The sequence below is a fragment of the Podarcis liolepis genome, assembly GCF_965112155.1.
Source record: "Podarcis liolepis genome assembly, chromosome: 14".
Taxonomy (NCBI): Eukaryota; Metazoa; Chordata; class Lepidosauria; order Squamata; family Lacertidae; genus Podarcis; species Podarcis liolepis.
The window spans coordinates 26293329-26321161 of NC_139569.1; the positions used below are offsets into that span (position 1 = coordinate 26293329).

A 27833-nucleotide genomic window follows, 5' to 3' on the forward strand; every position below is an offset into this window, starting at 1 on the left:
GCAAGAAGGCCTCTCAATGTGCAGGACAGCTGTGCTTCAGGAATTCTTGCCAGCTTAGCCCTGTTCTGTGCAGCCTCCTCCTCCTCCTCCCGAACCCCCCAAGCTGCCCCCGCACAAAGGCACACCAAGAGACCCCCAAGCGGCTCCCTCCAAAGAGACACACACAAGCCACCCGTCTTGGGAGTGTCGGCGTTTTACTCCACGCAAAAATGCAGCACAAGGAGGACTCCAGGGGACGGCTGTACAATCCCTCGCAAGAGAAACACAGACACATCTGAACCACGGACGACACATGCCTGGCCACGGAGCGGGGGTGGGGGAGTGGGGACCTCCAGCAGCCCCCTCCACCTGCCAGCACGAATAATATATTAAATATTTACTCTGTACTGTACACCATTTGGCATCTCATCCACGTGTTTCTAAGAAAACCTGATTTTTCCAAAGCAGCTTTGTACCCTGGCAATGGCCAGCAGGATTGGAGGAACCCCCCGCCCCCCCCACTGAGAGCCTCCCACCCCCACCGCTGCCGCCAGCAAGGAAGACCTCTTCAGTTCTCGCACTCAGACAGCCAGGGGGACACCACTTGGGGGCGGGTGTCTCTTCAAGTTTCCCCCCACTCTGCGCAGCTGCAGCCAGACACTTTGGAGAAAGAAGGCCATCCTGGCTGGGCCAGTGAGGCTCATGTCCCAGAAGTGGGGAACAGCCCCAACTTCTGCTGGTACAGAGCCCATCCCCGCCAGGTGGACTCCGAGCAAGCGGGGGCCCTGGCTCAGGCAGGCAGCCTCCTGGAGGGGCAAGAAAGGTTCCCACTAGGGCAGCCTCAGTTGGCAGCAGGCCTCTCCTGCCTAAGTGCTTTCCCCAACCGGGAGAAAGGGACTGAGCAGGGCCTCCTCCCAGGTGGCCTCTCCTGAGCCAGTTTCCGCTGCTGCCGCCTCCTCTTCCTCCTCCTCTGGCAGGTCCAGCTCCCTCCGTCCTTCACTTGCCTGCCCTTCCCTTGCACCTCTGCTGCTCCCAACTTCCAGCAGCTCCAGTGCTGCGGGCAGCTGCTCACTCTCTTCCCCCGCCACCACAGCCGCCACCTCCTCTTCCTCCTGGGGTGAGGCAGCCTCCTCCCCTCCCTCCAGTCCCTTCTGCAGTATGGTTGTGGCTGCCTGCCCGCCAGACTCTGTCTCCTCCTTCTCCTCCTGTGCTGAGGCTTCCCTGGCAAGGCTCTGTTCATCTCCCTTCTCCCTGAAGGCTCCGTTGTTGCCCGGCTGGCTCCCCTCCATGGGCCCTGCCAGCCGCTCCTTGCTGGTCTGAGAGACGAAGCTGAAGCGGGGGCAGCTCTCCACAGAGGAGGTGGGCGATGAAGGGCCTGCGCTGGAGACGGTGCTGGAGGGGCCGCTGCTGTCTGCAAGGCAATCAGAATGAGGTGGTCATGGGGGGGGGATGAGGTGCTAAGAATGCCCCCCAAGCTCCTTGCAAACCCCTTCCTTGGCACCGTCACAGCTTTGGGCACAGGGCCTGGCAACTGTCCTACCCTGAAGAATGCCAGGAGGATCCCAGGGCAGCATCTAATAGTAGCCACACAATCCGGGCGGGGTGGGGGTGCATATTGCCCCAAGCAAAGTTAGGGTGAGGGTCTCATCCTGTGCAGCCTGCAGGGAGGCTCCCCCACAGACAGATCTGCTGCCCTGACCAACTCCAAGCACCAGGAAGGTCTGGGCTCAGGGCCCCTGGCAACCTTGCAACCAGCCCAGTCTACCTACCTGCTGCTGCTGCCACCCCTAGCCCCCGCTCCTTCTGTTCCCATTGGCTGGGATTCCTCCTGCTGGCACAAAGACCACCCCAAAGGCCTGCAAGGTCCCCTCGGGCAGCCTTGCCTTCTGTTCCTCCGAGTCTATTCCATCAAACTGCTCCTCCCTCCCAAGCCCCGTGCCTACTTACACCAGGGGGGCTTGTCTGAACGGGGGCGCAGAGGCAGAGAAGAGGAGAGAATCTGCTGCGGCGTCAAGTCCTCGCCTGGCCCCTGGCTCTCCATCAGGGAGTCCAAGAGCGCTGCAGGACAGAGGAGGAGGACAACACCGTGAGCCCCCTGGCAAGGGCCTGCTTCTGGGCACCACCCCTTCTGCCCACCCCCACCTTGGAGTCAAAGATGCCCCTTGCTCAGGCTAACCTTTGAGGGGCCTGGGGCTTTCCTGGTGACCAGGAAGGCCCTTCTGTCAAGGCCCCCAGGTGTTCCCCCAGCCCAGGCCAGCCCCCACACTTCTCCTATTTTAGACAAATTCTGCTCATCGATCACATACTTCTCAGTAAACATAAATGTCTTCTTCACTCTCAAGCTTTCCTTAGCTGATTAAGGGCTTCTCTCCAATATCCTGGAGCTCCTTAGCTCATGCAGCTGCAATACCAAGACACCAAAGGGTCTCCATGCTGAGATGGGATGCCCTTTCGGTGGTGGCACCCCAGAAAACGGGTATTCTATTTCTGTGTGCAGTGAAATGTGTTGCTTCTACACAGCTGGGCAAAGCTGCTTTGGAAAACATGGGTGCTGCCCTGCAGGAAGCCCTGGGGCAGAAGGGGGCTCAGTTTGAGGGGGTGGCCACCCGGGACCCCAGCACAGCGCCCAACCTGCCTGCCTGTGATGGTACCTGGGGCAGCTCCTGAGTGGGGAGTGCTGGTGCTGCAGGTCCTGGAGACGGTCGTCAGGAAGCTGTTGACCTGGCGCAGGGAGAGCGAGTTGTGCAGGGTCTCCAAGGGGTAGATGCTGGGCACCATGGAGCAGCCTTCAAAGCCTGCAGGCAGAGCAGACCCCCCACCCAGCGTCAAGGACCTCTGCAGAGGAGAAAACCCAGTGGTGCCTGCTTCCCCACCAGACGCCCAAAATAAGCCCCAATGTCCCCCTCGAGCCACAGGCATGGAGCCCCCAAAACACACCAAAGAGCAGGCCAGACCCAGCCCAGCATCTCAGAAGCAGAAGCACGCAGGGGCTGGGAGGAAAACCTGGAGCTCACCTAGCCCACCTTCCCGCTGCCTGGCTGCTGCTCCTCCCTGTCCCTGGGGAAGGGAAAGCCCTTCCTTGGCACCTGGAGCCCTGAATAGACCCCCAAAGGCTCTTCTCGACTTGCCTAGGGGGCTGTTAGAGGTGATGCAACAAACTTCAAAACCAATTTGCCCAAGGACTCTAGTGGTGCGCCGTAACTGGTCCTGGTGATGGTAGCCCCAGCCTCCCCAACCTTTGGGCAGTCTGTGTTACCCCTGCTGGGTGAACTGGCATTTCTAACCCTGGAGCTATTCCAGCAGATGGGAGAGGGAGAGCGTTAGGGTTAGGGATATACTGTACAACCTCAGCTTCCTGCCTCCTGGTTCCCATGGAAGGGAAGGATGAAGCCCCTGCCCCCGCCACTCTGTTTCTGAAATGTCCCATCAACAACAGTTTGCTCATTCTTTTCTTATAAAGCATTTCTGAAAATTTTAGAGCAGGTTTGTTCTCCACACAACAGACACACACACTTGGTTCCTTGCTCCCTTTCCAGTATCACCCCCCCACACCCACCCTGTGGACCTGTGCTTTTATGCAGCCTGCGCCCCACACAAAGCCTGCTCCAAGCTGGGCTGGGAGGAAAGCTTGGCCAGGAAGGGATAAGAAGGGCAGAGGGGTTGGGGCTGAACACTGTTTGAAACTCCAATTGTTCTAGGCGCATTTTGTGACAGGGGATTTCATTAGCACGAGCAGTTCTGAGCTTTGGGTGCAGTACTGTACCTAAGATTAAAACTGCAGAGTGGAAGAAAAGGAGGACCTTTTTCTGCCTCCCCACTTCCAGCTACTCTCTGAAGACTGGAGAAGAGACCCTCTTAAGAATATTAGGGGGGTGGGCAGGGGAAGGACTAGACCATGTGAAAAATGAACATAATATTTTAGCTGCAGTTCGTTCATTTTCAGATTTGCATTCTTGTTATTGAAAAAATGCACCTAGTCCTAGACATTCCGTTGTTGTGCCCATAACCTAGGTTTAAGGTGCCATTTAGCTCCTAGCTTTCATTTTTCAGTTTCTAACACTGGGCCTCGGCAGAGGCCGCTGCACTCCCAGAGGAATTGGGGGTCCAGAGCCCCCCGCCCCTTGTCAGCCAGCCATCCCCACCATGCACTGAGCTCTGGAGTCTAGGCCCTCATGGCTTAGGGCAATACAGTCTGCAAATAGCTGCTCAGGAGCTGCCTCCCACCTGCAGGCTGTTTAGGTCCCCAATCCAGGAGGTGGCTTTTGCCGCTGCAGCACCTGAGCAGAGGATGCTGCAGAATGCTCAGCAATACTCCAGTGGGTCTGTGTGGAAGGGAAAGGGCTGCATCAGGCAAGGAAGCCTGGACTCCAGTGCCTCATGTCGGTCAAACTAGCGGAACATCCGCTAACCAATTCTGGCATCACAAACCAACATTCGACCATCTTAAGGGGAGCTGAGCCAATTTTCTGAAGCTGCAAAATCTGCATTTATGACCCAAGAAACTCTTAGGAAGCCACTGTGCAAATTATACACAAACCTGAAACTGTTCCTCTCTTGGATGCTGAGCACCACTCGGGGGGGGGGGCGCTTTGCACCAGTCCAAAAGAGCTGCTGGCTTTTAAACTGCAGGGACTTGTGCTGCAAATAAGGCAGGGTTGTGAAAGGAGCCTGCAAGTGAGTCTCCTCTCCCCGGGAAGTGACCGGCGCCAGTGGAAGAGAAGCTCCCGCCCAGAAGACGCAGGCCAAAGGGAGGGGAGGCCTGGTCCTCTTTCCTGCTGAGCTGCCCTGATAGTGGAACACAAACCAGCCTGGCCATCACGCAGGGACAGACAGAAGGAATAAGGCTATTCCTGGGCACCGTTGGTCTGCAATGACCCAAGCAGTAGACTCCTCTGGAAGACAAGCCAGGCATCTTGCAGGCAGCTGCCAACCTCCCCCACCTGCAGGCCCCCGGTCAAGAGCCACCTGGGCAGCTTTGCCCTAAAATCAAGCTTTGGCCTCCTGGGAAGAAAGCCCAGCCCAGTGCTCAAAGCCATGCAGGGAGTGGCTGGGCCTGTGTGCCAGGGTGGGAAAGAGAAAGGGAGGGTCCCTATGGGCCTGCCCAAGAGCCCTCCATCCTTCAAGTCCCACACTGCTCCCCCTTGGCAGGTTGTGGGGCAGGGAAGCTGCTTTGCCCATGCAACACAATTCCCACACCCACACATGCACACTCTGCAAGGGTTTTGGCACCAGGTGCAGAACAGCCTGGGCTGGCTGGGGAGACAACGCCCAGGACCTGGGGGGGGGCCCCAGAAGCCAAACCAAACCTCATGCAAAGAAGCGGCGGCAGCGGCGGCGGCAGCAGGGGCAGCCCTTCCTCAGTTGCCCGGCTTCCATGGGGGTGGGCAAGGGGCAAGCGAGACCCACCAGGGCTCGCAGCCTTTCTAGGTAGCCAGGAATTTAGCTGTTTTTTTAAGGTTGTGTTTTAACATTGCTGTAGCCCGGTGAAGAGGAGCGGAGAAAGAATCGGCAGGACAGGAGAAGAGGTTTCCTGGCTGGCCTCCTCCAGGCAAAGGGCAGCTGGGCAGGGGAGGGAGGGAAGCAGCCCCTGAAGAGGCAGAGCCACAGGGACCCCCTGGGCAGGGAGGGCCCAGCCAAGGAGGCCCCCAAGGCACCATGCAGTGCCATGCCGTACCGTCGAGGCTCTCCAGGTCCCCCCGGCCAGAGACCAGCCAGTCCCGGAAGAGGCGGAAGTGGTAGGAGCACTGGCGGAGGTGATGTGCCAGGGCGGCATCCAGGAGGGAGGCAGGCTGGCTGGCGGCAAAGTCAGAGGAAAAGTGGCGCAGCAGCAGCCGCCCGCAGGGGCCTTCCAGCTCATCTGGGGGGAGGGGCCACAAAGGGTGAGTGGGGGAGGGGCACAGCAGAGCCAAAGCCAAGGCAACAGAGAGGGGAAGAGAAGGGGGGGGAGCCCAGCCTGGACCATGGAAGAGCATGGGGAGGGAGCACAGCTGCCAGCACCACCCGCCGTGGAGCAAACTCTGTTCCCACTTCAGAGACAACACAGGCAAACACTTTCTGGGCACCTGAAGGCCCTTTGAGACATTTGGCAGAAGCATTGTCTGGTCAGCACCAATTCAGTTTCCATAAAATCATCAGAAGAACCCAAAGGACCCGGTGTCCTCTTCCCACAGTGGCCAACCAGATGTCCCTAAGGGAAGCCCCCATTTGGAAGAAACCCTCCCCCAGGCAGAAATAGCCAGTCAGGAGGAGAAGCTGGCCTTGCTGTTCTGCATGCAAGGAAGGGGCATGTAAGCCTACAGCCTTTGAGTCTCTTGCTCCTCGCACCCCCCCCCTCGCGGCTCTGGGCTGCCCCTCCTCCTCAGAGTCCCTCCACCGCTCATTCTCAAACCTCACATGGGATGCAAAGGACTCCACTGAGCAAAATGTGGGGGTGCCCCTCCACTGGCAGCCAGCCACAGGGGAGGCAGGGATATTCCTCATCAAGCACCATAGACTGGTTTTTAAAACCTTGAATTTAACTCCTAGAAACCAAAAAGCCCAATTTAAATGAATAAAATGAAATGAATAAATTTAAATGAATAAATTGTAGAACTACAGAAGCACCAAATATGAGGCTTGGAGTTTACAACCAGCCCTGTCTTCCAACTGGTCCAGTGATTTAAGCAAGACTTTTTGCTGGCTGGCAAATAACAGAAGAGGGAAGCAAAGAAGAAAGTGACAATAAGCACAAAGGAAAGGGAGATGATTGAGGCTTAGAAGGAGTTTGCAGCCCTCTACTTTAGCAAGCAGAAACAGAAGGAACCTGTCTTTTCCAGAAGCGAAAAGACTTGGAAATCTCTCTAATGCAATTAGCATGTTTTACTCTGAAAGAAAACCTTCCCCAAGGGGCTGTGAGCAGCTTCCCCCACCCCAATTTCCACCCACCAGACACCTCCAAGCCTGCCCAGGGCCAGCCAAGACCTCCTGCAGTCGGGCAAGAGCCAGACACCCCGGCAGAGGCAAAGACCCCAATGAAAAGAGAGAGGCACCTCCCCTCCTCTGAACTCACACTGCCCAGCAAGACCTGTTGCCTGGGGGTGGGAGAACTGGAGGGCAGGCAGGCAGGCAGGCAGGCAAGCAAGCAGGCAAGCAAGCAGCCTAAAGAGAGGGGGGAACTGGGCAAGGCTCTCTCCCCACTCTGGGTCACAGCGAGGGGGGAGCAGCTGGTACCCCATAGGCTCTCTCCCATCGGGTCACTCCAGCCGGGGGCGGGGCAGGTAATTCATCCCTGCTGCTGCTGTTTATGTTTTGAGGGGTCCCTCTGCTCCCACCCCATCCCCGTGAGAACACAGAAGGGAGAGCCAAGAGGGTGGTTAGTGGCGGGGGGGGGGGACAGCACAGCACGACACAGCTGCCCACTCATGCACGCGGGGATGGAAGACATAGGAAGGGTGGAGGGAGCAGGAGGAGCGGGGAGGGGCGTCAAATTAAGAAGCAAACGTACCGTTAGTTGGATGCTTTGCAAATGACACAGAAAACCGCTTTACAGCTGGCATAGACAAGAGCTCTGAGGAAACAAGATGAGAGCATCGCGTCAGTTAGGCGCACATCTGCTTGTGGCGCCCCCTGCTGGAAGCACAGGCCCACCACAGGAAGGGGCCTCACCCCACACTAGACTGCCCTCCCCCAGGAGGTTGCTGGGAGGAGCAACATGCACAAGGGACGGTTTGACACACACACACAGAGGGGCAATGGGCACCACAGGACAGCGGCGCAACAGGAGACCAAAGACAAGCACTCCCCAGATGGGTCCCATGGGAGAGAAGGGCAGAGGAGGAGGGCAATAGCCCCTGCTTCTTCAACCTCCCTGTCCAGAGCCACAATGAAGGGTGCAGGAATACTCTACAACACTCCACTGGCCAAGGACCAGCATCAGCCCAGCTCCTTCACCTGCCAATATTGCTGAGCTGGGTCAGACAGTGTTACTGACACCCCTAAGCTTCTGGCTGGGAAAGAAGAGAAAGCACCCACCACACAACCCCAGCATGGTGCTAGGAGCAGCCCCCAAGAGGCCAACCTTAATAGCCCACAAAAACAGGCTTCCCCTTCCTCTGCCATGCCAGCCCAGGCCTCAGCAAGCGCTGCAGAATCTCTCTCTCTCTCTCTCTTTCAACAACCAAGCAAATGCAAGAAGCGAAAAAGACCTTGGGAGGACCAGAAGGTGCCAGAAGAGGCTCAGAAAGTTCTTGAGCAGCTCCCCAACTATTTGAGAGCCATGCTCCAAGCCCAGTTTGCAAGACAGGCTAGTCACAACAGGGCTGGAGCCGAGAAGAATTCTCCGCTGCAAGGGGCAGAAAGCAAGCCCCTCTCAAACAGGGAAGGTGTTATTTGGTGTGAAAACCCTGCCAGGACTTTATAACAACCTTGTGTATGCTTGAAGGCTGAAGGCAGCTGCCAGAGGAATAAACCCCAAGAGAGACCCAGTAAATGCCACTGAGGAGGAGGAGAATCATTCCTGCAGGCTGTTTGGTAGAGACTTGCAGAGCGGCAACCCCATCTCCTGTTCTGCTTCACCTGAAAAGCCAACCCAGCTGCTCACCCTGCCCCACGATGCCGCCCGTAACAACTCCTGGCACCTGCGGCTTCTCTTCAATGCTAGGCAACTCCCATCCTGCTCTGGGAGGGGAAGGAGCACTTCACTAGTGAGGCTGATCCCTGAGAGCTTCAAACCTGCTCTCCATCCCCCTGCTAATGGATGCCGTGACTAAGTCTGCTTCTCCGTCCTTATGAGGACCTGTGGTGTTGGTGAGACCAGGCAGCTCCAGGCAAGAGGCCCTCAGGATGTGGAGACACCTTCTCCCAGCCCTGCTCTCCCAGGACCCACGAGGGCAAGGGGGTCCTCAAAGTGCTCAGCCCCCAAGCTTCCCTGGAACCTCCCCGCCAAGCGCCCAGCCCCAAGCCTCAGAATGTCTCTGCAGAGGGTGCACCTACCATCTTTATATAGAAAGCTGGAGGCGAACTTCTTTCCGTGGCTGCGGGCATAATCCTGGAGGTTGGGGGCACTGGAGGAGCCCCCCAGGACCGTGGTGCTGAAGAGACCCGTGCACTGCGACCCTGAAAAGGTCCAGCAAGCTGTTAGTAGCACACCTGTGCACACAAACACCCCCCACACAGACACATGCAGCTCAGGCAACCCAGCTTAGTGGGGCAGAAAGCAGCAGAGCAGCCCTTGCAGGAAGAGGCCCAAGAAGGCGCCGCAGCCCCCAATTGCCACCGTCCTCCCCTCCAAGTGGCAAAGGAAGAAGGAGGGAGGGGGTCCGCAGCTCCTAAATCTGCTCTGAAGGGCAACACAAAACAGAGGAGCAGGGGCAGACCTTTGTGGCCCAGGGCACAGCCAGCGCCTGCTTCACCTTCTCAAAGCCTCACCATCTTCTCACATGCTGTGGCCAGAAGCGATGGTCAGTGGTCCAGCCCACAAGCCCAGGACCAGACCAAAACACTCCCAAGCCTGAGGGACAGAGGAAGAGGCTGACCACCCAGGCAGAGAGCCCTGTGGATCAGAGCAAGGGCAGGTGCAAGAGGGAGCATCACAACACAGGTTTGGGTGTGGAGTGGGGTGGGTGGGCTTTTACTGGCTCAGGCAAGCACCGTGATTGGACCACACACCAAGTTCCCCCGCCAGGAAGGCCAGGTAGAGCAGGCTGGAGCCAAGTGCAGAGTGTCCCCCACCCCCAATTTAGACTCCAGACCAAGAGTGCAGGTGATTTAGCAAGCAGCCTGTTACGTAAGGGGAATAATGGTCTCGAGGTGCAGGTAAGCAGGCCTGGGTGCTAGGTCAGTGCCCGGATTCAAACAAACGGCACAAAGCACACACACACACCGCACCCTCCAATCTTGCCCTTGGAGAAGCTCCTTCCTCCCACCTCTGTCTTTGGCTCTGGGGAGATGGGAAGGGGTCCCCTGGCCAGTGACCTTCTTTTGGGAAGGAAGGGCCTGTGAGGAAGCCCCCAAATCTGCCCCCGCCTTAGAAAAAGGGCTGTAAATCAGAACCTGCCTTTTTTTCTTGAGTGATTGCACACACACGAGGCATTTGGAAGACAACTCGTGTCTTGGGGGTAGGGTTCTCCACCGCCAGGGCTTTTTCAATGAGACAGGGGCTATTATTGTTCTTCCGTTAAGATGTAATATTCATTCATTACATGAATATAGCTCCTTTCATTTTGCGGGGAGGGGGTCATTCCTATGTGCCAGGGAAACAGCCTGCCAAAGCTGGAGGGCACAGGGTGGCCACTGCCATTGCTTCTTCACCCGAGAAGGGCTGGTAAAAATCCATTTATGTGTTTCTGCCCCCTCCCCCCCAAATCCCAAAGGTTTTTTTTAAAAAAGAAAAACCACATTTAGCCCTCAGGCCAAGACTCCCTGTCTCTCCTGCTGACTGTCAGAAACTGCCTGCCTACCTACCTGAGACATTCCTTGCCTGGACTCTCAAAATGTCTGTGAGATCCCAGAGCAGCACCACAGGAGAAAAGGCCAGCTAGAGAAGGGAAGGGAGCGCAGGGCCTCAGGAGGCAGCCCAGGCTCAGGGGGAGGGGGGCACTTTACAGAGACAGCCCCAGATCCTATCTGGCTGGGAGAAAAAACATACAAAATCCCACCCACTGACCAACCAGGATTGTCAACAGAGAGAGAGAGAGAACAGAGAAGTTCCTACCTAACCCGCTCTGCTTCACTTCTGAGGAATGCCGTGAGTAGGAGAAGAGGCGATAGCCACCCGCCTTGGAGGAAGATTCAGACAGCACCTGTGGAAAACAAGCACTCAGGTGGCTCTGGAGGCCTCTGGCACCTTGGCCGGGGGCAGCAGCAGCAGCAGCAAGGGACAAACTGGTAGACAGAAAGTGGTTGTGGGGCAGAGGAGGAAGCAGCTCTTGGAGGAGGGAAAAACACCTCCCCTCCTTCTGGGCCACGACATCTGGGGATCCTCCCTCTAGAAGAGGCAAACCCACCATCCAGTCATCTTAAGAGCTTTGGTTATAGAACAAATGTTTTGGTAGAAGTAAAGAACAATACATTCTCTTGTCTTCGTTTTCTTCATTGTCCTGGCAGGCATCTCTCCCCTCTCTCTCTCTCTCTCTCTCTCACACACACACACACACACACAGAGCCTGTCTAGCCCCTCTACTCTACCTCCATGGAGCCGGTCTTGCGGTTGCGGATGAGAGGGGATCTCCGCTGGACGTAGATGGGTTCCGGGGGCGGAGAGGAGAGGTGCTGGGCTTGGTCCATCTCCACAATGGCCTTGGGCTTGGCCAGCTCCTCCAGGCTCCCCTCCTCCGGCTTCTTGGCTTCCTTCTGCAGGAAAGCAGCACAAGGGGGTGGGTGTGTAAGGGGCATTGCCTTGGGCTGAGAACTGGAAGTGAGGGGAAACTTGAGGCAGTGAAAAGGAGGTTGGAGGCGGTGGTGCAGAGGTGGGAACCTCAGACCTGGGGTAGAATGCAGTGGCCCTCTGGGCCCCTTTCTCTGGCCCCTGGCATGCTCCCCAAGCCACATCCCAGACTGGCCCTGTGTTGCACAAGAGTTTCTGCCTCTCACATGCCTGTATCCAGAACAGGCTCTGTGTGTGAAGGTGTACAGAAATGGGCCTACTGAACAAAGGGGAAATTTGCATCCTCCGCTTAGGTTTTGGTCCCGCCCACTAATGGCATGTGGGTCCAGGAGGGAAGGGAACCCTTGGGCTGGGAAAGTCTCCCCCCTGCCCCACACTGTGAGGAAAGAGGTCAGCCAGAGAGGACAGAGACTTTCTTTCTAGTAATACTACCATTGTGATAATGCAGAAATCAAACAAGGCCCCTTCAGTCACTCGGATGTGCCTCCATCATTAGCCTGAGGTAAAATGGGTAGCATAACCTCTTTCCTCAGGGCAGAGCAAGACACACAGCCCAGAAAGGCAGCGTCCACCCTCTCTCTCCCTCCTCTGGTAGTCGGAAGGGATCTCTCAGCACCTGCGCCAGATCAGGTCACAGCTGCCCTTCATCCCACCTTCCCAGCAGACGGCCATTCCAGCGCCATCTGGGAGCAATGGGGACTGGTCAGACCAGCTGCCTTACAAGCACCTTTGTTCCCAGCAGCCTCAGAGGCCATGGACTCACCTCTGCGGAAGCCGGGCGGAAACCAGAGCCTGCCGGGGCGCTGCCGTCCTCCTCACAGCCCTTCACCCCTGGGCTGAAGTGCAGCTCCACGTGGAACCTCTCCTCAGAGGAAGGGTCCTGCCAAGAGAGCAGTGAGGCTCTGCTGGAGAAGAAGTCACAGTGGCTTGGCCACTCGGCCTCCCACCACCACCACCCCGCCAGCTTCCTCCTCCTCCTCCTCTGCTCCCTCACCTTGTTGTTGTCCTCGTACAGCATGATCACAATCTGCGTCATGTAGTTCAGCTCCGAGATGGCGCTCAGGTAGTCCATGGCCCTCTGCCACTGAGGGTCTTTTGATTCCTGAAAGGCAAGAGGAGGACAAGGGCAGGCAGGATTAAAGGGCCTGGAAGGGGGGGGGGCTCAGCCTTGAAGGGACCTGGAAGGGGTCTAGCACTCCTCCCCCCAGTGAATTTCGCATAAACCCTCCTGAAGGGGTTCAGCACAAGGCAGACTTCGCAGCCCACAGCTTTTCTTCCTAGCATTGGCCAAAAAACCCACTGTGCTGCGAACCCTTTCAGATGAACCAGCTCCAACCAGTTCTCACGACATGCCAAAATCCAGGTGACTGTCCAGCAGAAGCAAGTGGCTTGACTCACCAATACACACACACACACTGTCCATGGAGTAGCCTCTTCCTCCCATAGCTGCCTCCTTGAGCTGCCCAAAGACACCCTTGCCCTGATGGCAGAAGGTGCTCTCTTCCCTTGGTAGCTGGCCTTGGCCTTCCCATTATAAAGTCTTAATGGAGGCTGGCTGGTTAAGTATTTCTATGTAAACTGCTTTGTGGGTTCACCTGAAAAGCACATCTATAAATGATATTTAGTGACTATTGGGTCAAACCAGGGAGGTGAACTACTGAGCAAGTCTTCCAAGGATGGCTCAGAGGAAAAGGCTGCAGGGAGCATCTTCCTGCCCCCCCCCCCCCGTGTTTGGAGGACAGTTCAGGCCCACCCTCCAGACACTTGAACGAAATTCAAGGCTGACTCTGGAGCCACCAGCAGAGGGCGCTGCCAGAGTTATCAGGAGACAAAGGGTTCCCCCTTCAGCAGAGGGCACTGGAGAGCTCTGGGTCAGCCCCTCTCCATGGGCAAAACACACACACACAAAACACCATGGCTGGCTCACGTACATCCAGGAGGCCCCCATAGCGGAAGATGCTGAGCAGGGAGTGGACGTGGCTCTCGCTGGTGAAGTACAAGCGTGTCCGGACATGGCGCCCCGGAGACAGGACTCCCCTTGAGTACCTAGAAGCAGAGAAGTCAAAGCAGTGAGGGGACCAAAAGCTCACCAACAATTCTGGGAGTTCTGTCACCAAGAGGACTTGGAGACCAACGCAGATTCACAAGGAGAAAAAGACAGACGTCTTTTGGAAAGAGGGCAATCACAGTGCCCATTACACTGCAATTTGATCTTGGAAGTTTTGTTTAGAGACACTAGACAAGACAAAAGAATTTGGGGAGCAAAGATTTAAAAAGAAACTTGTAAGTTACAGGCATTTGCCGATGATTTGATGATAGTTTTGGAAAATGCACTACAGGGAGCAGAGACTTTTATGGATAAATTAAATGAGTTTGGTACGCTAGCATGCTTTAAGGCTAATCACCAGAAAATGAAAATGCTAATAAAGAATATGACAACTGAAGACCCAAAGATTTTGATGGAGAAAACGGGGTTTCAAATTAATAAAAAAGTGAAGTATTTGGGTATAACCATGACAAATGCGAATTGTATGTCATTTCAAAATAATCGTATGTTAAGACTTGGGCTGAAATTAAACAAAATATATCAAGATGGGAGAAACTAAAATTGTCAAGTTAGGCAGGATTTCTGTGACAAAGATGAATGTCTTGCTTAGAATGAGATTTTTTTGTTTCAAACAATATCTATTTTGACCACTGATATACCATTTAAACAATGGCAAAAATCTTTATTTACGTTTGTATGGCAGGGGAAAACATGAGTTAAATCTGAAGTTCTGCAAGATGCAAAGGGGAAGAGAGGATAGGGCTTGCCTGACTTGAAACTGTATTTTGTAGCTTGTTGCTTAGGATGGATGAAGGAATGGATGACATTTAGAAACTTTTGGAATTAGAAGGATGCAACAAGGTTTGGATGGCATGGGCATTTGTGGTACGATACAGTTAAAGTAAATGTGTTATGCACAAACACCCACCCACCCCCAAATGGATTTCACCACAAGAAGCTATCTACAGAAAAGAGTTGACAGGCAAAGAGAAATGGTTAACCTATTAAGAGCTATTAGAATTGCATCAAGGAGATGAAAAAATTAAAACAAGGGAACCATTAAAATAAGTGGGAACCATTTATAAACTACAGTGGTACCTCGCAAGACGAATGCCTCGCAAGACGAAAAACGCGCAAGACGAAAGAGTTTTCCGTTTTTTGAGTCGTTCCGCAAGACAAATTTCCCTATGGGCTTGCTTCGCAAGACGAAACATCTTGCGAGTTCTTGCGAGTTTGTTTCCTTTTTCTTAAAGCCGCTAAGCCGTTAAAAGCCGCTAAGCCGCTAATAGCTGTGCTTCGCAAGACGAAAAAACCACAAGAGGAAGAGACTCGCGGAACGGATTAATTTCGTCTTGCGAGACACCACTGTATATAAAAATACAGTATAAAGATTTGGACTCATTGACAGGTTTTGACTAAACTATCACAACTATATAAGAAGTAAAACCAGCAAGGTATAGAAAATTTTAATAAATCAATACGGAAATACGGGCAAGCCAAAGAGTGAGGAGGGGAGAAATATGGATATATAAATTGTTTAATTAAGATTTGTGGAAAATTTGTTGTTATAATTTGAAAATTCAATAAAATTTATTTTAAAAAAAATTAAAGCAAGGGAACAATTGATAACGGAAGGTCACAATTTTCAGTGGCTCTTCTATTTATAACTAGTAAGGAGATTTAAGTTGTATAAAAATACAAGGGGTGATCCTTACAAGGGGTGCAGCTTGTTGACAGACTCATCCTCGTGGGTCCTCTGCAGGTCCAGCTGGATCTTCCGGATGAGAGGCAGGCAGAAGCCCACAGCTATCTCCAGCTTCTCTTGTTTCTTAATGCCATATTCCTGGGGAAGCAGGAAGGGACTCAGCCCAGGGCAACCCACAAGCCCCATGCCACCACCACACCCTCCCTCACAGGGCCAGGCCTCACCTGGGGGATGACAACATCTGCCAGGGACTTGGAGAGCCGGAACAGCTCAGAGGTGCCCTCCAGCTTGAGAGCTGCATTGTGCTGCACATCGTACTTGACGCAGTCATAGATGTCGGGGATCTTGCTGATGTCATAGCGCCGGTTCTTCAGGCGGAAATCCTGCTCCAGTTTCCTCCAGCGCTGAAGCATCAGCTCGAGTGTCTCACTATGGTACAGCTGCAGGTCTGAGGAATCAGCAGCAGCAGCATCAGTCATCCCACCCACGGAGTGGGGGGAAGGTTAGGACACTCACACAAGGACCGATAAAGGACTAAAGTGCTCACACACAAACACACAAACACAAACTGCCAAGCTATCCCCCTGCCCTACACATAGTTTTGATTTTTGAAGTTATCTTTTACAGTCGTACCTCAGAAGTCGAACAGAATCCATTCTGGAAGTCCATTCGACTTCCAAAATGTTCAGAAACCAAGGTGCAGCTTCCGATTGGCTGCAGGAGCTTCCTGCAGCCAATCAGAAGCCGTGGAACCTGCGTTAGATGTTTGGGTTCCAAAGAACATTCGCAAACTGGAACACTCAATTCCGGCTTTGTGGCATTTGGGAGCCAAAACGTTTGACTCGCAAGGCGTTCGACTTCCGAGGTACGACTGCATTTCTAAGATGCTGAGTCTGTGCTGGACAACACAAGAAAATGTATGGATGTTTCGGATGTACAGTGGTGCCCCGCAAGACGAATGCCTCGCAAAACGAAAAACTCGCTAGACGAAAGGGTTTTTCGGTTTTTGCGTTGCTTCGCTAGACGAATTTCCCTATGGGCTTGCTTTGCAAGATGAAAACGTCTTGCGAGTTTGTTTGCGTTTTTCTTAAAGCCGCTTGAAGAGGTGCAGTTGCGACGGACCGTGCTTCGCAAGATGAAAAACATCGCAAGACGAAAAGACTCGCGGAACAAATTAATTTCGTCTTGCGAGGCACCACTGTATATTTGATGTTTTAATTCTGTTATGAAGCAAGTTCTGCAAGTAAAAGTTTGAATGATATTTCTATGGGCCTGGACAACGATTTCTTCCAAAATGAGTCAGTTATTATGCTTCCAGTTGCTTCAAACGACACAATGTTATTACGGCGCAATGCACACTCCCTACCTGCAGACTTGGGGTCCTCCAGGCGCTTTTGTATCTGGGACGTGAGGCTCTCAATCAGGGCAAAGACCCGGTCACAGATCTCCACAGGGTTCTGGATGATGCTCATAGACTTGACGAGTGAGATGCTGCCCGTGGGCGCCAGCTGAAGGCAGGATCAGAGCGAAAGGGGAACTGAAGCATGGGCCCAGCCAGCAGTTCCCCCTCCCAATGTGGAGAGGGCTCTGCAAGTCATTCCCTCCCCTCCACAAACTCTGGCTCAGCCACCCCCACAAGCGCCAACTGGTGCTGGCTCCCTCTCTGGATGCCTTTGGGCTTCTAGTGGTAACCTATGGCTTTTAGAAACGCCACAGTCTTGAGGACTAGCTGCATGCTTTATCTTTTATTTTGTCCCTTTTTTCTTAGAAACCTGCTTCAAGACTGCTAAGCTAATATTCAGAGAGGGTTTGTTTGTTTTTTAATTTCAGTGGAGGTGCAATTCCCTGCTTAACCACATGCTGTCCCACCGCCCTTAGAAATAACCCACCAACAATGCAAAGTTATTTCCCCCTAACCCTGCCCTGAATCAACACCAGATTTAAGGTGGTGCAGGTGGTTCCCTTCCCACCCTCACCCCCACCCCCCGTGCATTAGAATCATAATCTGTATTTATACAGATACCTACTGAGAAGATCCATTAAAAAAGCAACTGTACCAAAAAATAATATGAAATATTGGTGGAGGGGCAACTTTTGTCCTCCCTCCGGGTGCCATATGGCCAACATTCGCTCCTCCGGGATCCTGCAGCCTTGATGCCCATTTTTCCAAAGCTTTCCGGAGGGGAAGACAGACTCCCCCTGCATCATCAGGACCAGAAGTTTGTTTTAATAAGGATGAGCAGGAAGTTCACCTGCTGAAAGGCCCTTCTTCTCACCTGCCTACCCATCATGCCAAGGGACACTGGCCAAATCACCAATGCAGAAGTCCCACCCCCGGCCCCCTCTCCAATTGGCACGGCAGTGAGCGGCTGATAGGATGTCTCACTCCCAGCCTCATTGCCAGACCAGGTCCCATGAAAGCTGAAGTTCTTTCCTTTGATGCAAGGGCCAAAGCCTTGAGCTGGCCTGGCCCAGGGAGCTGCCCTCCCCTTTACCAGTGGCTCCTGCCAGCCAGTCAACCATCCAGCCAGCCAGCCTAGCTGCCTGTCCTCCTCACCTTCTCAAAGTCCTCCTCCCCAAAGTTGGCGTCCTTCTGCATGATCTCCCTGAGGCGAGCTTTCACCCGGTGCTGGCAGCTGCTGAGCGAGTCGCTGTCGCTGTCCAGCAGGCCGTTCATGTTGGCACTCTTCACCATCTGGACCAAGATGGGGGTCAGCTCCCCCTCCAGTGCAAGGAGGCCCTGCAGAGCGAAATGGGATGGGGCACAGACATTAGCAGCTGCTGGTGATTGTGGTAAGGGAACGGCACAGATCATCGCTTGGTCCTTTGGAACGAAAGCCATCTTGGCCTGCCCGCAGGCAAGAGCAGAAGTCATCCCCAGGTGGCCTTGGCTCAGCTGCCACTGCACCCACAGCAGCACTGCAAGAGGATACAGCCAGGTCAAGAGGTACCCCCACCCCCACCCCCAGTCACTGGGAAGACAGAGATTGCAAGGACCTTTGCAAAGGCAGCTGCAGTCATCTGGACTCTGCCCTCATCGGAGGCGTAAATCTTGAGGTCGTGGCGGTAAGTGCTGTGCAGGCGAAGGAGGCCGCATCCTGGGAAGCCAGCGTAGTCCCCTGGAAGGTGGGAGGGGAGCATCAAGGTCAAAGGGTAGTGGCTGAGGCATGGAGACCTCCAGGCCAAACCCAGCTCCCTCTCCCATCACACTACCGTGCTCCCCACACCTGGCCTCACCTTGGCCCCCCGGGTACATGCAGCGGAAGGCTCTCCCCAGCTCCTCAGCTTGCACTCTCCCGGCGGGAGTCAGCTCGCCTCCCCACTTCAGCACCAGCAGCAGAGACGGGGAGGCTTCCTTGCGGGCCTCTGGAGACAGCAGAGAGTCAAGAGTCAGACCCCGTATCCCCAGGAGGGAGGTCAGCAGCCGCTATGGCCTCCCCACCACCACAGTCAGGAAGGAGGGACCAGTCAGGAAGGAGGGACAAGGGACCAAAGTGGGTGTCAGTCTTGCTTGCTGGGAAATGGGCTGGGGAAGGCCACAGGAGCCATGCCCAAAGCCCCACCCATGGCTTCTGGCCAAGGATTCTGTGTTGACAGAGCACTCAAAAACCTAAAGAGGTGTTGGAGGAGTTCTGCGTTCAGAGCTCCCAAGTCTGGAAGGTGGGGCAATGACTTCCACTGAAGGGGGCTGAAGTCCCCTGGGAGGAACAGGCTCATTGCTTGGGGGTGCTCCCAGATCATGGTTACTGGAGGCTCAGGTGACCTTGGTGGCCAGGAATGCTTATTTCCACCTCTGCCTGGCTTGCCAGCTACAGCCCCTCTCGGACAAGTGACTTGGCCATGATTATCCATGCTCTGGTAACCTCCTGACTGGACTACTGCAACAGACTCCATGTGGGGTTGTCCCTGAAGACGATTAAACTGGTCCAAAATGCAGCAGCCAAAGTACTGGCTGGGGGTTGTTCAGACCTCATATAATTCCTACGTTAAAACAGCTGCGTTGGCTGTTAGTTCATTTCTATTCAAGAGGCTTCTGTAAGTCCAAAATGTCTGAAAGACGGCCTCCATGCCTACAGGTCCTCTCAGGTGCTAAGATTGGCAGTTCTACCTCCTTCAAGTTTTGGAGAAGAAGGAGCACCTGGTGCCTTCGTACACAGCTTTTGCCATCTACACCTCTTTGCTTCTGACAGTGATGGTCTTGTGGAATCAGTTCTGTTCCATTTGGAACGCTTGGATTTGTTGGGGCTCTCCCTATAATTATATCTGCTTTTATCCATATTTATATTACATTGTTGGAACCCAACAATGGGATATTGCGGCAAAAGGCAAGGAAGAAATCCTCTAAGTAAAATTAATACGTGCAAATACGTGCGATGGACTTGTCGCCCTATGCAGCTTGTGCTCTTAACTGCTACAACACTCCAGCAAGTCAAGGAAACGAAAGCCCCTCCTGCTCAGCTACACTGTCACAGAGAAGCGGGGCAGGGCCAGGAGATGGAAGGCCCAGATCAACCAAGGTGGCATCAGGGGCAGCGATAGGTAGGGTGCAAACTCCCACCTGCCCCCCACTCCTGCCAGCACAAGGCCTGAGGCACCCACAGCCCCCGCAGGAGCCAGATACCTGCCTTCCTCTTCGCTGGATGCTTTGGAGCGCCCGTGGGGCAGGTAGGTCAGCTGCACTTTGCGGTTGATGCCAGAGAAGTGCCCGTACCTGCCGGGAGGAGAGAGAAGAAGCAGGGGCTTGGAAGGGCTTCCTTGATAACTCCAGCTAAGCCAGGCCCCTTCCTCCCTCCTTCGCCACTCAGGCCACCCACCGCTGCATGCCAAGAGGGAGAGCCTGGGAGAAGGTGCCAGACAGGTTCACAAGGGGCTGGGCCTTCTAAGGGCACAGCCACAGGTGGCATGAACTGCTGGGTGCCAAGTAGAGGAAACCACCCCAGTAGAGAGTGGGGAGGGCAGGGGATGCCGCTGGACCTTACCCTCCCGGAGCTCTTGTTCAAAACCAGGAACTGGGGGCCCATCAAGCCACCTGCCCCCACCCACACCCACCCCTCTTCTCACATCTCCAGCACAGTTTTGAGCTGCTCCAGCTTGGATTTCTGCTCCTCGGCCTCAGAGTCCTCATGAGCTCCCTCCTCCAGCACCAGCAGGCGGGCGATGTCCAGCACTTCCTGCCCAGGGCAAAGGGTTGGCTGGGTTGGCAGGGCAGCCGAGCACATCCTCTGGGCCCAGAGGGCCATGAGCTCCCCACACCTGGCCCTCGGCCTCACCACCTCCCTACCCCCCACAGACCCACATGCCAGCCCCCAACAGCCAGGCCAGTGTGTTGAGGTCCCCCCTCCAGGTCCTCCCTGCACAGCAAAGCCCAAGCCCCAGGGCCCCTGGCCCCACCAGCTGCCAGTCCTCCTCACCTGAAGCTGCTCTGGCTTCTTCAGCTTCAGCTTCCCAGCCTTGTAGCCCTCGTACTTCTCAAACAACGCAAAGAACCTGGCAGCAAAGTTAGAGGGGGTCCAGGGTCTGAGAAGGAAAGGGCTGGGAAATGCAGAGCTGGACAAGGTCCAGAATGAGGTAGCTGCTTATGCTGCTGCTCAGGGGAGATGAAGTGTTTAAGGGAAACCAGCTAAAGACTAGAGTTGGGCAGTATATCAATGTATCATCCAGAACCAGTCTGAAGCCCATATCGTGATATTGGTTTCATAGTTTTTGACCTAGCAATATATTACAAATGATGATGTGTGTGTTTGCATGCTATGCAAAAATCAAAATGTGGGGGAAACCGTGAAGCCAACCAATTTCTCTATGTAGCTCCATCCTTAGTTCAGACACTGTGATATATCAGTATATCACAGTGTTTAGCTGGTGATATATCATAGATGTTGAAAACCAGATATCGCCCAGCCCTACTAAAGACCCTCTCAGAGAAGAGGCTGCACAAACAGACACCCACCCAGAGTGTAGCCCCAGGGGGGGCTCTTCTTACCGGGGGTGCTTCACTTCCATCTTCATCTTCTGCTTGGGAGTCCGGTCACCATGCCTTATAACTGCAATCACACAGCGCAGCTCCATCCTGTGGCAAAAGATACCAATCTCAGGCTGCCCCGCTCTCAAAATAGCCACACTTAGCAGAGGCAAACTCCTTCCCCAAGCAAGGAAAGCTTTGCAAAGGTGGAGAATATGTTGAAGGCTGTGCAAGAAGATGGCGAGCTTTGAAAAGCCCTGCTCTGCAGTTGCCCACCAGAGGCGACAGAAGGGTGGTGGACAACCCCACTCCACGTAGTCCCACCCAAGGATGGCCTCCATCCTCTTCTCCCTCCTCTCCAGTCAAGGCCAGAGCTCTGAGAGCCAGTCCACCATCCTCTAAGGCAGTCTTTCTCAAATTGTGAGTCCTCAGATGTTATTGAACTACAACTCCCATCACCCCTAGCTAGCAAGGCCAGAGCTCAGGGATTTTGGGAGTTGTAGTCCAAGACGTGGCAAGTAAGAACGCTTGCCAAGAGTAAAATCTAAAAATGCCCCAGAAGCCACAGCAGAAATGCCCAGCCCAATGACACTCACATTGTCCCCGAGGTGGTGGGCACGATGGGGATGTCCTCTGCCTCCGTGGGGATGGACCAGGGGATCTGGAACTGGGGAGCCAGTTCACGCATGATAATGTTCCTGTCAGGGATAGAGGGAGGAGCCAGACCTGGTCAGAGACCCACTTTGGACCTTCCCATCCTGGTAGCTGCCTCAGGCAGGTCCCCCACCCAGGGCATACCATCTTCCCACGTGGGAGGAACACACCACTCAAGGAAAACCAGGAACGACAAAGTGCAACCCACCCCAGGATTTTGGCGCAGTCATCGTAATATTTCATTGAATTCTTCACAAAACTGAAGCCGTTGACGTCACAGACAAAGGAGTGGCCGTTGGCCCGCAGGAGGTCGAAGCCGCACACTGTCTGCTGCAGGGGGAGAAATGGGGGGGCATGGGAAGAGTTAAAGCAGCCAACATACGCAGCAGGTGCCACAGGCAGAACCAAGCCAAGCAGCAGGATGAGGAGGAGGCAGTGGTGCAAGAGCAGCCCCCTCCCCCTGCTTGCAGCCACTGAGGTCAGGAGCAGCACCATGAGCCTTTGGCAGGCCTCCCAAGAGGGCTTAAGGAGCCCTCGGTGGTGGCTCTGAGGAACCTCAACCAGAAGGTGCTGGAGCCAAGGAGGAGGAAGAACAGGGCCCCTACTACTCAGCTGGGCCTTCCTCCAAAGCTCCACCCCAGGACACCCAGGCCTTGGAGACAGAGGGACACAAGGGACTCCTCAGCAGGAAAAGCAACACCAACCTTGAAAGCCACACAGACTTTCCGGGCCACCAGCTTCTCTATAGCTGTCAGCATCACAGGGTAACGGATTTCTTTCCCTTCACTATCCCGTTCCACCTTCCCATCGAGAGCCGGGGACTTTCGGGCCTCCGCGTGGGCGTAGTCTGGGCCGACCGTGTACACCTGAGCCACCAAAGTCGAGAAGTTACACCCTCGTCGCTCCCCCGCAGCCTCCAAGATCAGGTGGCGTCTCTACCCCTCTCCACTCAAGGCCCTACCTTGACATCTGTGCCATCTGTGGGCATGAACTCCTCGTAAATGTACGAGCCAGTTTTCCGCACGTTGCTCTCAGGGGAGTAGACGCTGCTGCGGCTCCCAATCTGAAAGAAGCGGGGAATTCAAATGGTGGGAGTGGGGTGCATGTCTGGGGTGGAGGTGCTGGCGGGGGGCAGGGCTGCAGAACTCCCCTTCCCCAGTCAAGGGGCAATTGTCAGCCCTTCAGAACAAGTGCCCTGCCCTGTTCCGCACCCATTCTGGCCAAGCAGCACCAGAAAACAGAGTGGGGGGGCAGGCCTTGTGGCCTTTCACCTCTAGACAGAGTCCCACTGGGGCCTCTATCACCCTAGAACCACAGTAAGCATCCAGGAATCCCACCAGCTAATCTGACAAACTCTCTCTCTTCCTCTCTTGCAGGACCAAAAGGTCAAATCCAGCTGGGCTCCCAGCTTTACCCTCCCACCCTGCTCACCTTGCGGAAAAGGCGCTGGCTGCCCCCACCAGCTGAGGTGGGATAGTAGATGTAGACATTGTGGTCCTCGGCACTGACTGGCTTCTCCACAAAGGGCTTGGGGAAAATGGCCCCGTTGACCTCCACGTGGTCCTCCCCCTCCACGAGGTTGCACTCTGCAGCCAAAGCACAGCCACGTTTTTTTGTGGGGGTTGGGGGTGGGTGAGGCTACCCAAGCCCTCCAGTCCCTGCCCCTCCCCACAGCCAGGCAGCCCCACTGCTTCCCCCTTACAGAGATACAGATGGTGAAGCCAGCCTCTGCCCTGCAAAGGAGGCAAGTAGGTGGAGTTGAGGCTTTATTTATAGGAGTATTCATAAATCACCAGCTCATTTTAAAAAATCACAGCAATAAAATCATGTAGGCACCACAAAAATTATAAAATCATCAGGCTTTTATATATGGTGGTGCAGCACTTAGGCTGTGGAACAAGGCCTGGACTGACCTCCTTTCACTCAGCCTGAATGGGGCAGGGGGGGCATGGACATTCCTTTGGGGTCCTCGGAGGTAAAAGGGGAATGAAACAAAAATATGAAGTCCCTACAGGGAGGGTGGGTGGCTGGCTGCAAGGAGGAGACAAGGGCTGCCTCAGGATCACTCATCCTTAAGGGAATGGATGGGGAACAGACCTCCAGGTGTCTCTTTGGACCCCAATTCCCATCACACACCTCAGCCAACAACAAAGTCCGGAGGGCCACAGCAAGCTCCCCAGCCCTTCTTAAGAGGACTCTGCTGTTTGGCATCTGCTCCCCCTCTTGCGTCCAGGACACAAGCCAAACCATCTCCAGAAGAGCCTGAGCAAGAAGGGTGGCAGCTCAGGACAACCCCAACAGCAGCAGGATGCAGCAATTCATCAAACCTCTATTGCAGCATCTAGCCAGAGAAGGATGCTCAGAACAGCACACACCCCCCCGGTGCTTGGACCATGAAGGCGTTCAAGACCACACCTATCTGCTCCAGAAGCAGCTCCACTGACAGAGATCGCAAGCTCAGACCAGAGAAGGGAGCCTTTGCCATCTGCATGTCTCAGACTCTGCAGTCGTCATCCTCACCTTCACCCTTCGCTCACAGGCCACTCACCATCCGGCTTGTCAGGGTCCCGGTTGAGCACTGCGTAGCGAGGCAGGTCGATTCCCTCCTGCTGCAAGATCCGGTACACTTCCCGCCTGCAGAGGAAACGGACCAGAGAGCAAGGATGCCACCTGAAGGATGCTACAGGGCCAGACCCTGCTTCTTAGCAGATCATCTCACAGATCATCCTGCTTAGCCAGCCTTTCTCCCCTGTGACATGACCCGACAGGCCTCCCTCTCTGCTGCTGTGGAGCAGAAGGGAAGCCCAGGAAAGACACTACCCAGACCTCAGGCTAGGGTATCTTAGGCTGCACACATGCTGGACTCTGGACCTTTGAAGCTGAAATAGATATCTGCATTCTCACGCAAGTGAGATAAAATATAAATAACCTCTCCTACTCATCTAAATCCAACAGTTTGCCTTAGGAGGCAGCCTATCCTAAGCCACCAATATCCCCTCCGTAGCATCTCCGCATTCCTACCTGTCCTGGATGTAATACTGCATATTGAGGTCGTTGATCAAAAAAGGGCTGCGGAGCTTGGCGTAAGCAACAGCCTTGTCCAGCGGGAAGCCTGCAAGAGAGAAAAAGGAGCAGAGGAGGCTGGCCAGTCGGGGGCACACGAACCAGGCAGAGAAGGAGCTGGGGTGGCAGCCTGGGAGGCATCCTACCTTTGGAGTGGAAGGAGATGAGGCAGTCGCAGGGCGGCCAGTTCTCTACAGGCTCATTCAGAATGACGTCCTCCCCCATGATCACCACCGTGATGTATTCAAACTTGCACAGCCGCTCCAAGATCTGTGTCATGGGCTTCGACTTGGACTTTTTGGTCATGGCACAAATGCCCACCACAATCTGCCGCTCCGGAGGCTGAGGGGAATGCCAGGAGATCGTCACAGAGCCACGGAAGGGAACTGCCCACCCGCTGCATCATCAAGGAGTGCCTTCAGCAAGTCTGGATAACAAAGCCAAGAAGGGGCCGCACAAACGCACAGACCCTGGTCCAAGAGCAGCTCTAAGGGGAGACTGGGGGGTTGTTGTCCCTTTGCCCAATGGAAGAGGCAGCTGGTAGCCCAAGGGAGAGTCTGCCTTAAAGGAGACATCCCATCCACAAGCAGTTAAGTGGAGAGGACACATGAGCAGCCCCCTATGTGCCTTCTCCACAATAGGCACCGAGTTGTTTCACTGCCTTAAATGGGACTCCTTGGGAGTAAGAGAGCAGATTACTACCAAGGTGGAAGAAGCACCTCTTCCTTCCTCCAGAAGCCCCAAAATAGGGCAGCCTCTGCCCAAGTGCAGAGAGGTGCCCCTGTTTGCAACGAACAGCATCTGTTAAAGAGAGCTGCAGCCTCCCCAGGTGCAGGAGGGCAATTGGCCTAGTTGGGGAAGCCAAAAGGTCCTCCCTCTCAGATTACAGCAACAGGCTCCCATCTGTACACCACACACACATCCCAGAGGCCCAGGCATAAGCCATATATTGAGGGAGCCCATTGACACCTATGCCAGCCACACAAGGAGGCTCCTTACTGATTCTTCCTCCTCCTCGTCATCCTCAAAGAAGTCAATCTCATCCATCTTCATGTCTGATCCCGGGAGGTCCACCTCGTCATCTCGGGAGCCCACAAAGAACTTGGGAGTCGTGCCGTCGCCCTCAACGGTGGTCGTCCAGGACGACATTCCAGACTGGGTGGCCAACCATCCCGCTCTGCAAGCAAGCCAGAATCAAAAGGGGACAGGGAGAGGAGTCTCCCCTGTGGCAGCAGAAGCCAGCTGGGAGGGAGAATCACCCAACCCTCCAGCGCTACAGGAAGCAGCGAGGTGGTCTTACACTGCTGCATGTTTCAGGCTGCTGGCTAAATCAAGGAGGCAGAGGCGGCGCTTGGCCTGGCAGCTGCTTCCACCAGGGAGCCTCGCAGGGCACAGGCAGCTTCCTCAAACGCCGCCAGCTCTTCGCCAATCTGGGCAGCCTAAGGAAAGAAGGAAGTGCTGAGGATGGCAGCCACAAAGCGTCGCAAAAGAGGCACGTGGCTGGACAAGGACGCCAGCCCTGTCCATCCTGCCAAGGAGGCTGATGGATGCCAGGGCCAGAGAGGGAGGCATGGGCATGCCAACTTGCAAAGCTGGCAGCCACAGCAGGGTGGAAAGCAGAACTGCCCTCGCCACTCCCACAGAACAAGAAAGTGGGTCTCGGGACCATCACAGCTTTGCTGGCTCTTCCCTGATAATTCCTAACAATGGACCGCCCCTTTTCTTGCAGACTTCAGAAAATTTTTAATGAGGAAAAGGCCATCTTGAGCTAAAGGATCCCCACCTTTAACTTAAAATATCCTCTTTGCAAGGGCACAGATCCTTGAGAGCAGAGTGGGTCAGTGCTGGGCATGAGAAGCAGAGGTCCAAGGAAAAGATGCTGGCTAGAACTTGCTTCTGAGAAAACGCACTTTGGACTGCATTGGCACTTGCTGGGAAAGTGACTGGTGCTGATGTCACCTGCCAGCCATGACTGCTCCCAAAGAGGCCGAAGGTCAGTCTTGACACAGCCTCAACTGTGGCATGCAAGGATGAAGAACTCATTGACCCAGCACTTCTCATTCTCCAAGTAGAGCTCAGCTGCTGGGTCAGGCTAAAGGGGCTCATCTGTACCAGCATCCAGGTTCCCACACTGGCCCCGTAAACGCATCCAAGGGGCAGTCCCAAAGGATGTCTGGAGTGCAGCAGAAGCCCCCACACCATGCTCCCCACCTGTGGCTCCCAGTGACTATCCTTCAGAAGCTCACACCCACTGGTTCTCCAACAGCAGAGGCGGAAACTAGCCACAGTGGCTAGTAACTCTGAGGACTAAAACCTCCACTCTTGAAGCCATCCAAGTCGGTGACCATGGCTACATCTAGTGGCAGGCAGTTCCATAGTCCTGCCTTTTCCCTAGCCGGGATCTTCCAGCTCTCGTTTGGAACTCACTGTGGGATAGAGAGGGGGAGGGAAACTTTTCCATGCCCGCCGTCGCCACACGGGGAAAGAGTTCACAACTGGGGGCCCCCAGCCCGATCCCTGCAAGTAGAGAGCAAGCTCCTCAGGAGCGGGGGAAAATGGGCCCCCCACACCCCACCCGCGCCAGCGCCCCCTCCTCCTCTCGTACGCAGAGAGCTCCCCACTCCCACGGAGGTTCCTGTGCGCGGAGAGGGGGAGGAGCGGCTCCCGCGGAAATTCTCCCCGCCCCTCCCCCCCAGCCATTGAAGCCGGGGCCCCGAGGGGGCGGTGCTAGGTAGGAGCGCCCCGTCCCGCTCCCTCTCCGGGGGTGGGGGGCGCGCCCAGTGGCGCGCGCCCGTTATTTCTCTGCCGGCGCCTCGGCCCCGCGCTCGCTCGTTCGCTCACCCGCCTACCTGCCTGCCTGCCTTCGGGACAGCCTAACCCGGCAGCTCCGCCGAACCGCGCCCAGCCAATCGGCGCGTGTTTACTGCCGACAGACAGCCAATGGGCGCGCGGCAGGGGCGGGACGCGGCAAGGTCAGGCTCTCCTGTCCCCTGGGCTTCTCCGCTGCGCCAGGAGGGCCCCTGGTGGACGAAAGGAGAAGTGGCTCCGGTGGAGCAAGAGGGCG

At 55.0% G+C, this 27833-nt stretch overlaps 1 protein-coding gene across 13 annotated transcripts; it reads right to left on the reverse strand.

Annotated features, from left to right (window-relative positions):
• Positions 1-175: 175 nt before the first annotated feature.
• Positions 176-27683, reverse strand: PPIP5K1 (diphosphoinositol pentakisphosphate kinase 1). 13 transcript variants are annotated; one of them, XM_083474079.1, is made up of 32 exons: positions 27619-27672; positions 26070-26208; positions 25769-25946; positions 24916-25111; positions 24728-24818; positions 24255-24340; positions 23138-23292; positions 22668-22769; positions 22411-22572; positions 21915-22036; positions 21649-21750; positions 21074-21160; positions 20505-20580; positions 20155-20264; positions 19719-19804; positions 18331-18459; positions 18091-18212; positions 17651-17833; positions 16460-16601; positions 15318-15541; positions 15104-15231; positions 13273-13387; positions 12336-12443; positions 12105-12221; positions 11143-11307; positions 10670-10757; positions 8950-9072; positions 7463-7525; positions 5654-5836; positions 2631-2774; positions 1927-2037; positions 176-1390 (listed from the first exon to the last, which is right to left on the reverse strand). In XM_083474079.1, exons 3-32 carry the CDS (start codon positions 25916-25918, stop codon positions 846-848), a joined length of 4215 nt encoding a protein of 1404 aa, XP_083330205.1. In that variant the 5' UTR covers positions 25919-25946; positions 26070-26208; positions 27619-27672; the 3' UTR covers positions 176-845. The 13 variants fall into 13 exon arrangements, with proteins under 13 accessions (XP_083330205.1, XP_083330210.1, XP_083330211.1 ...); XM_083474084.1 differs by having other exon boundaries at positions 27611-27632; XM_083474085.1 differs by lacking the exon at positions 27619-27672 and adding an exon at positions 26553-26785.
• Positions 27684-27833: the final 150 nt, after the last annotated feature.

Bases quoted from the DNA above. Each gene is read 5' to 3' on its own strand.
- PPIP5K1 (XM_083474079.1), bottom strand. From the start codon at position 25,918: ATGTCGTCCTGGACGACCACCGTTGAGGGCGACGGCACGACTCCCAAG. The intron at 20,265-20,504 runs GTGAGGAGGACT...TGCCCTGGGCAG, and splicing joins AGAAGCCAGAGCAGCTTCAG to GAAGTGCTGGACATCGCCCG. The intron at 15,542-16,459 runs GTAGGGAGTGTG...CTGATTCCTCAG, and splicing joins GGAGGACCCCAAGTCTGCAG to ACCTGCAGCTGTACCATAGT.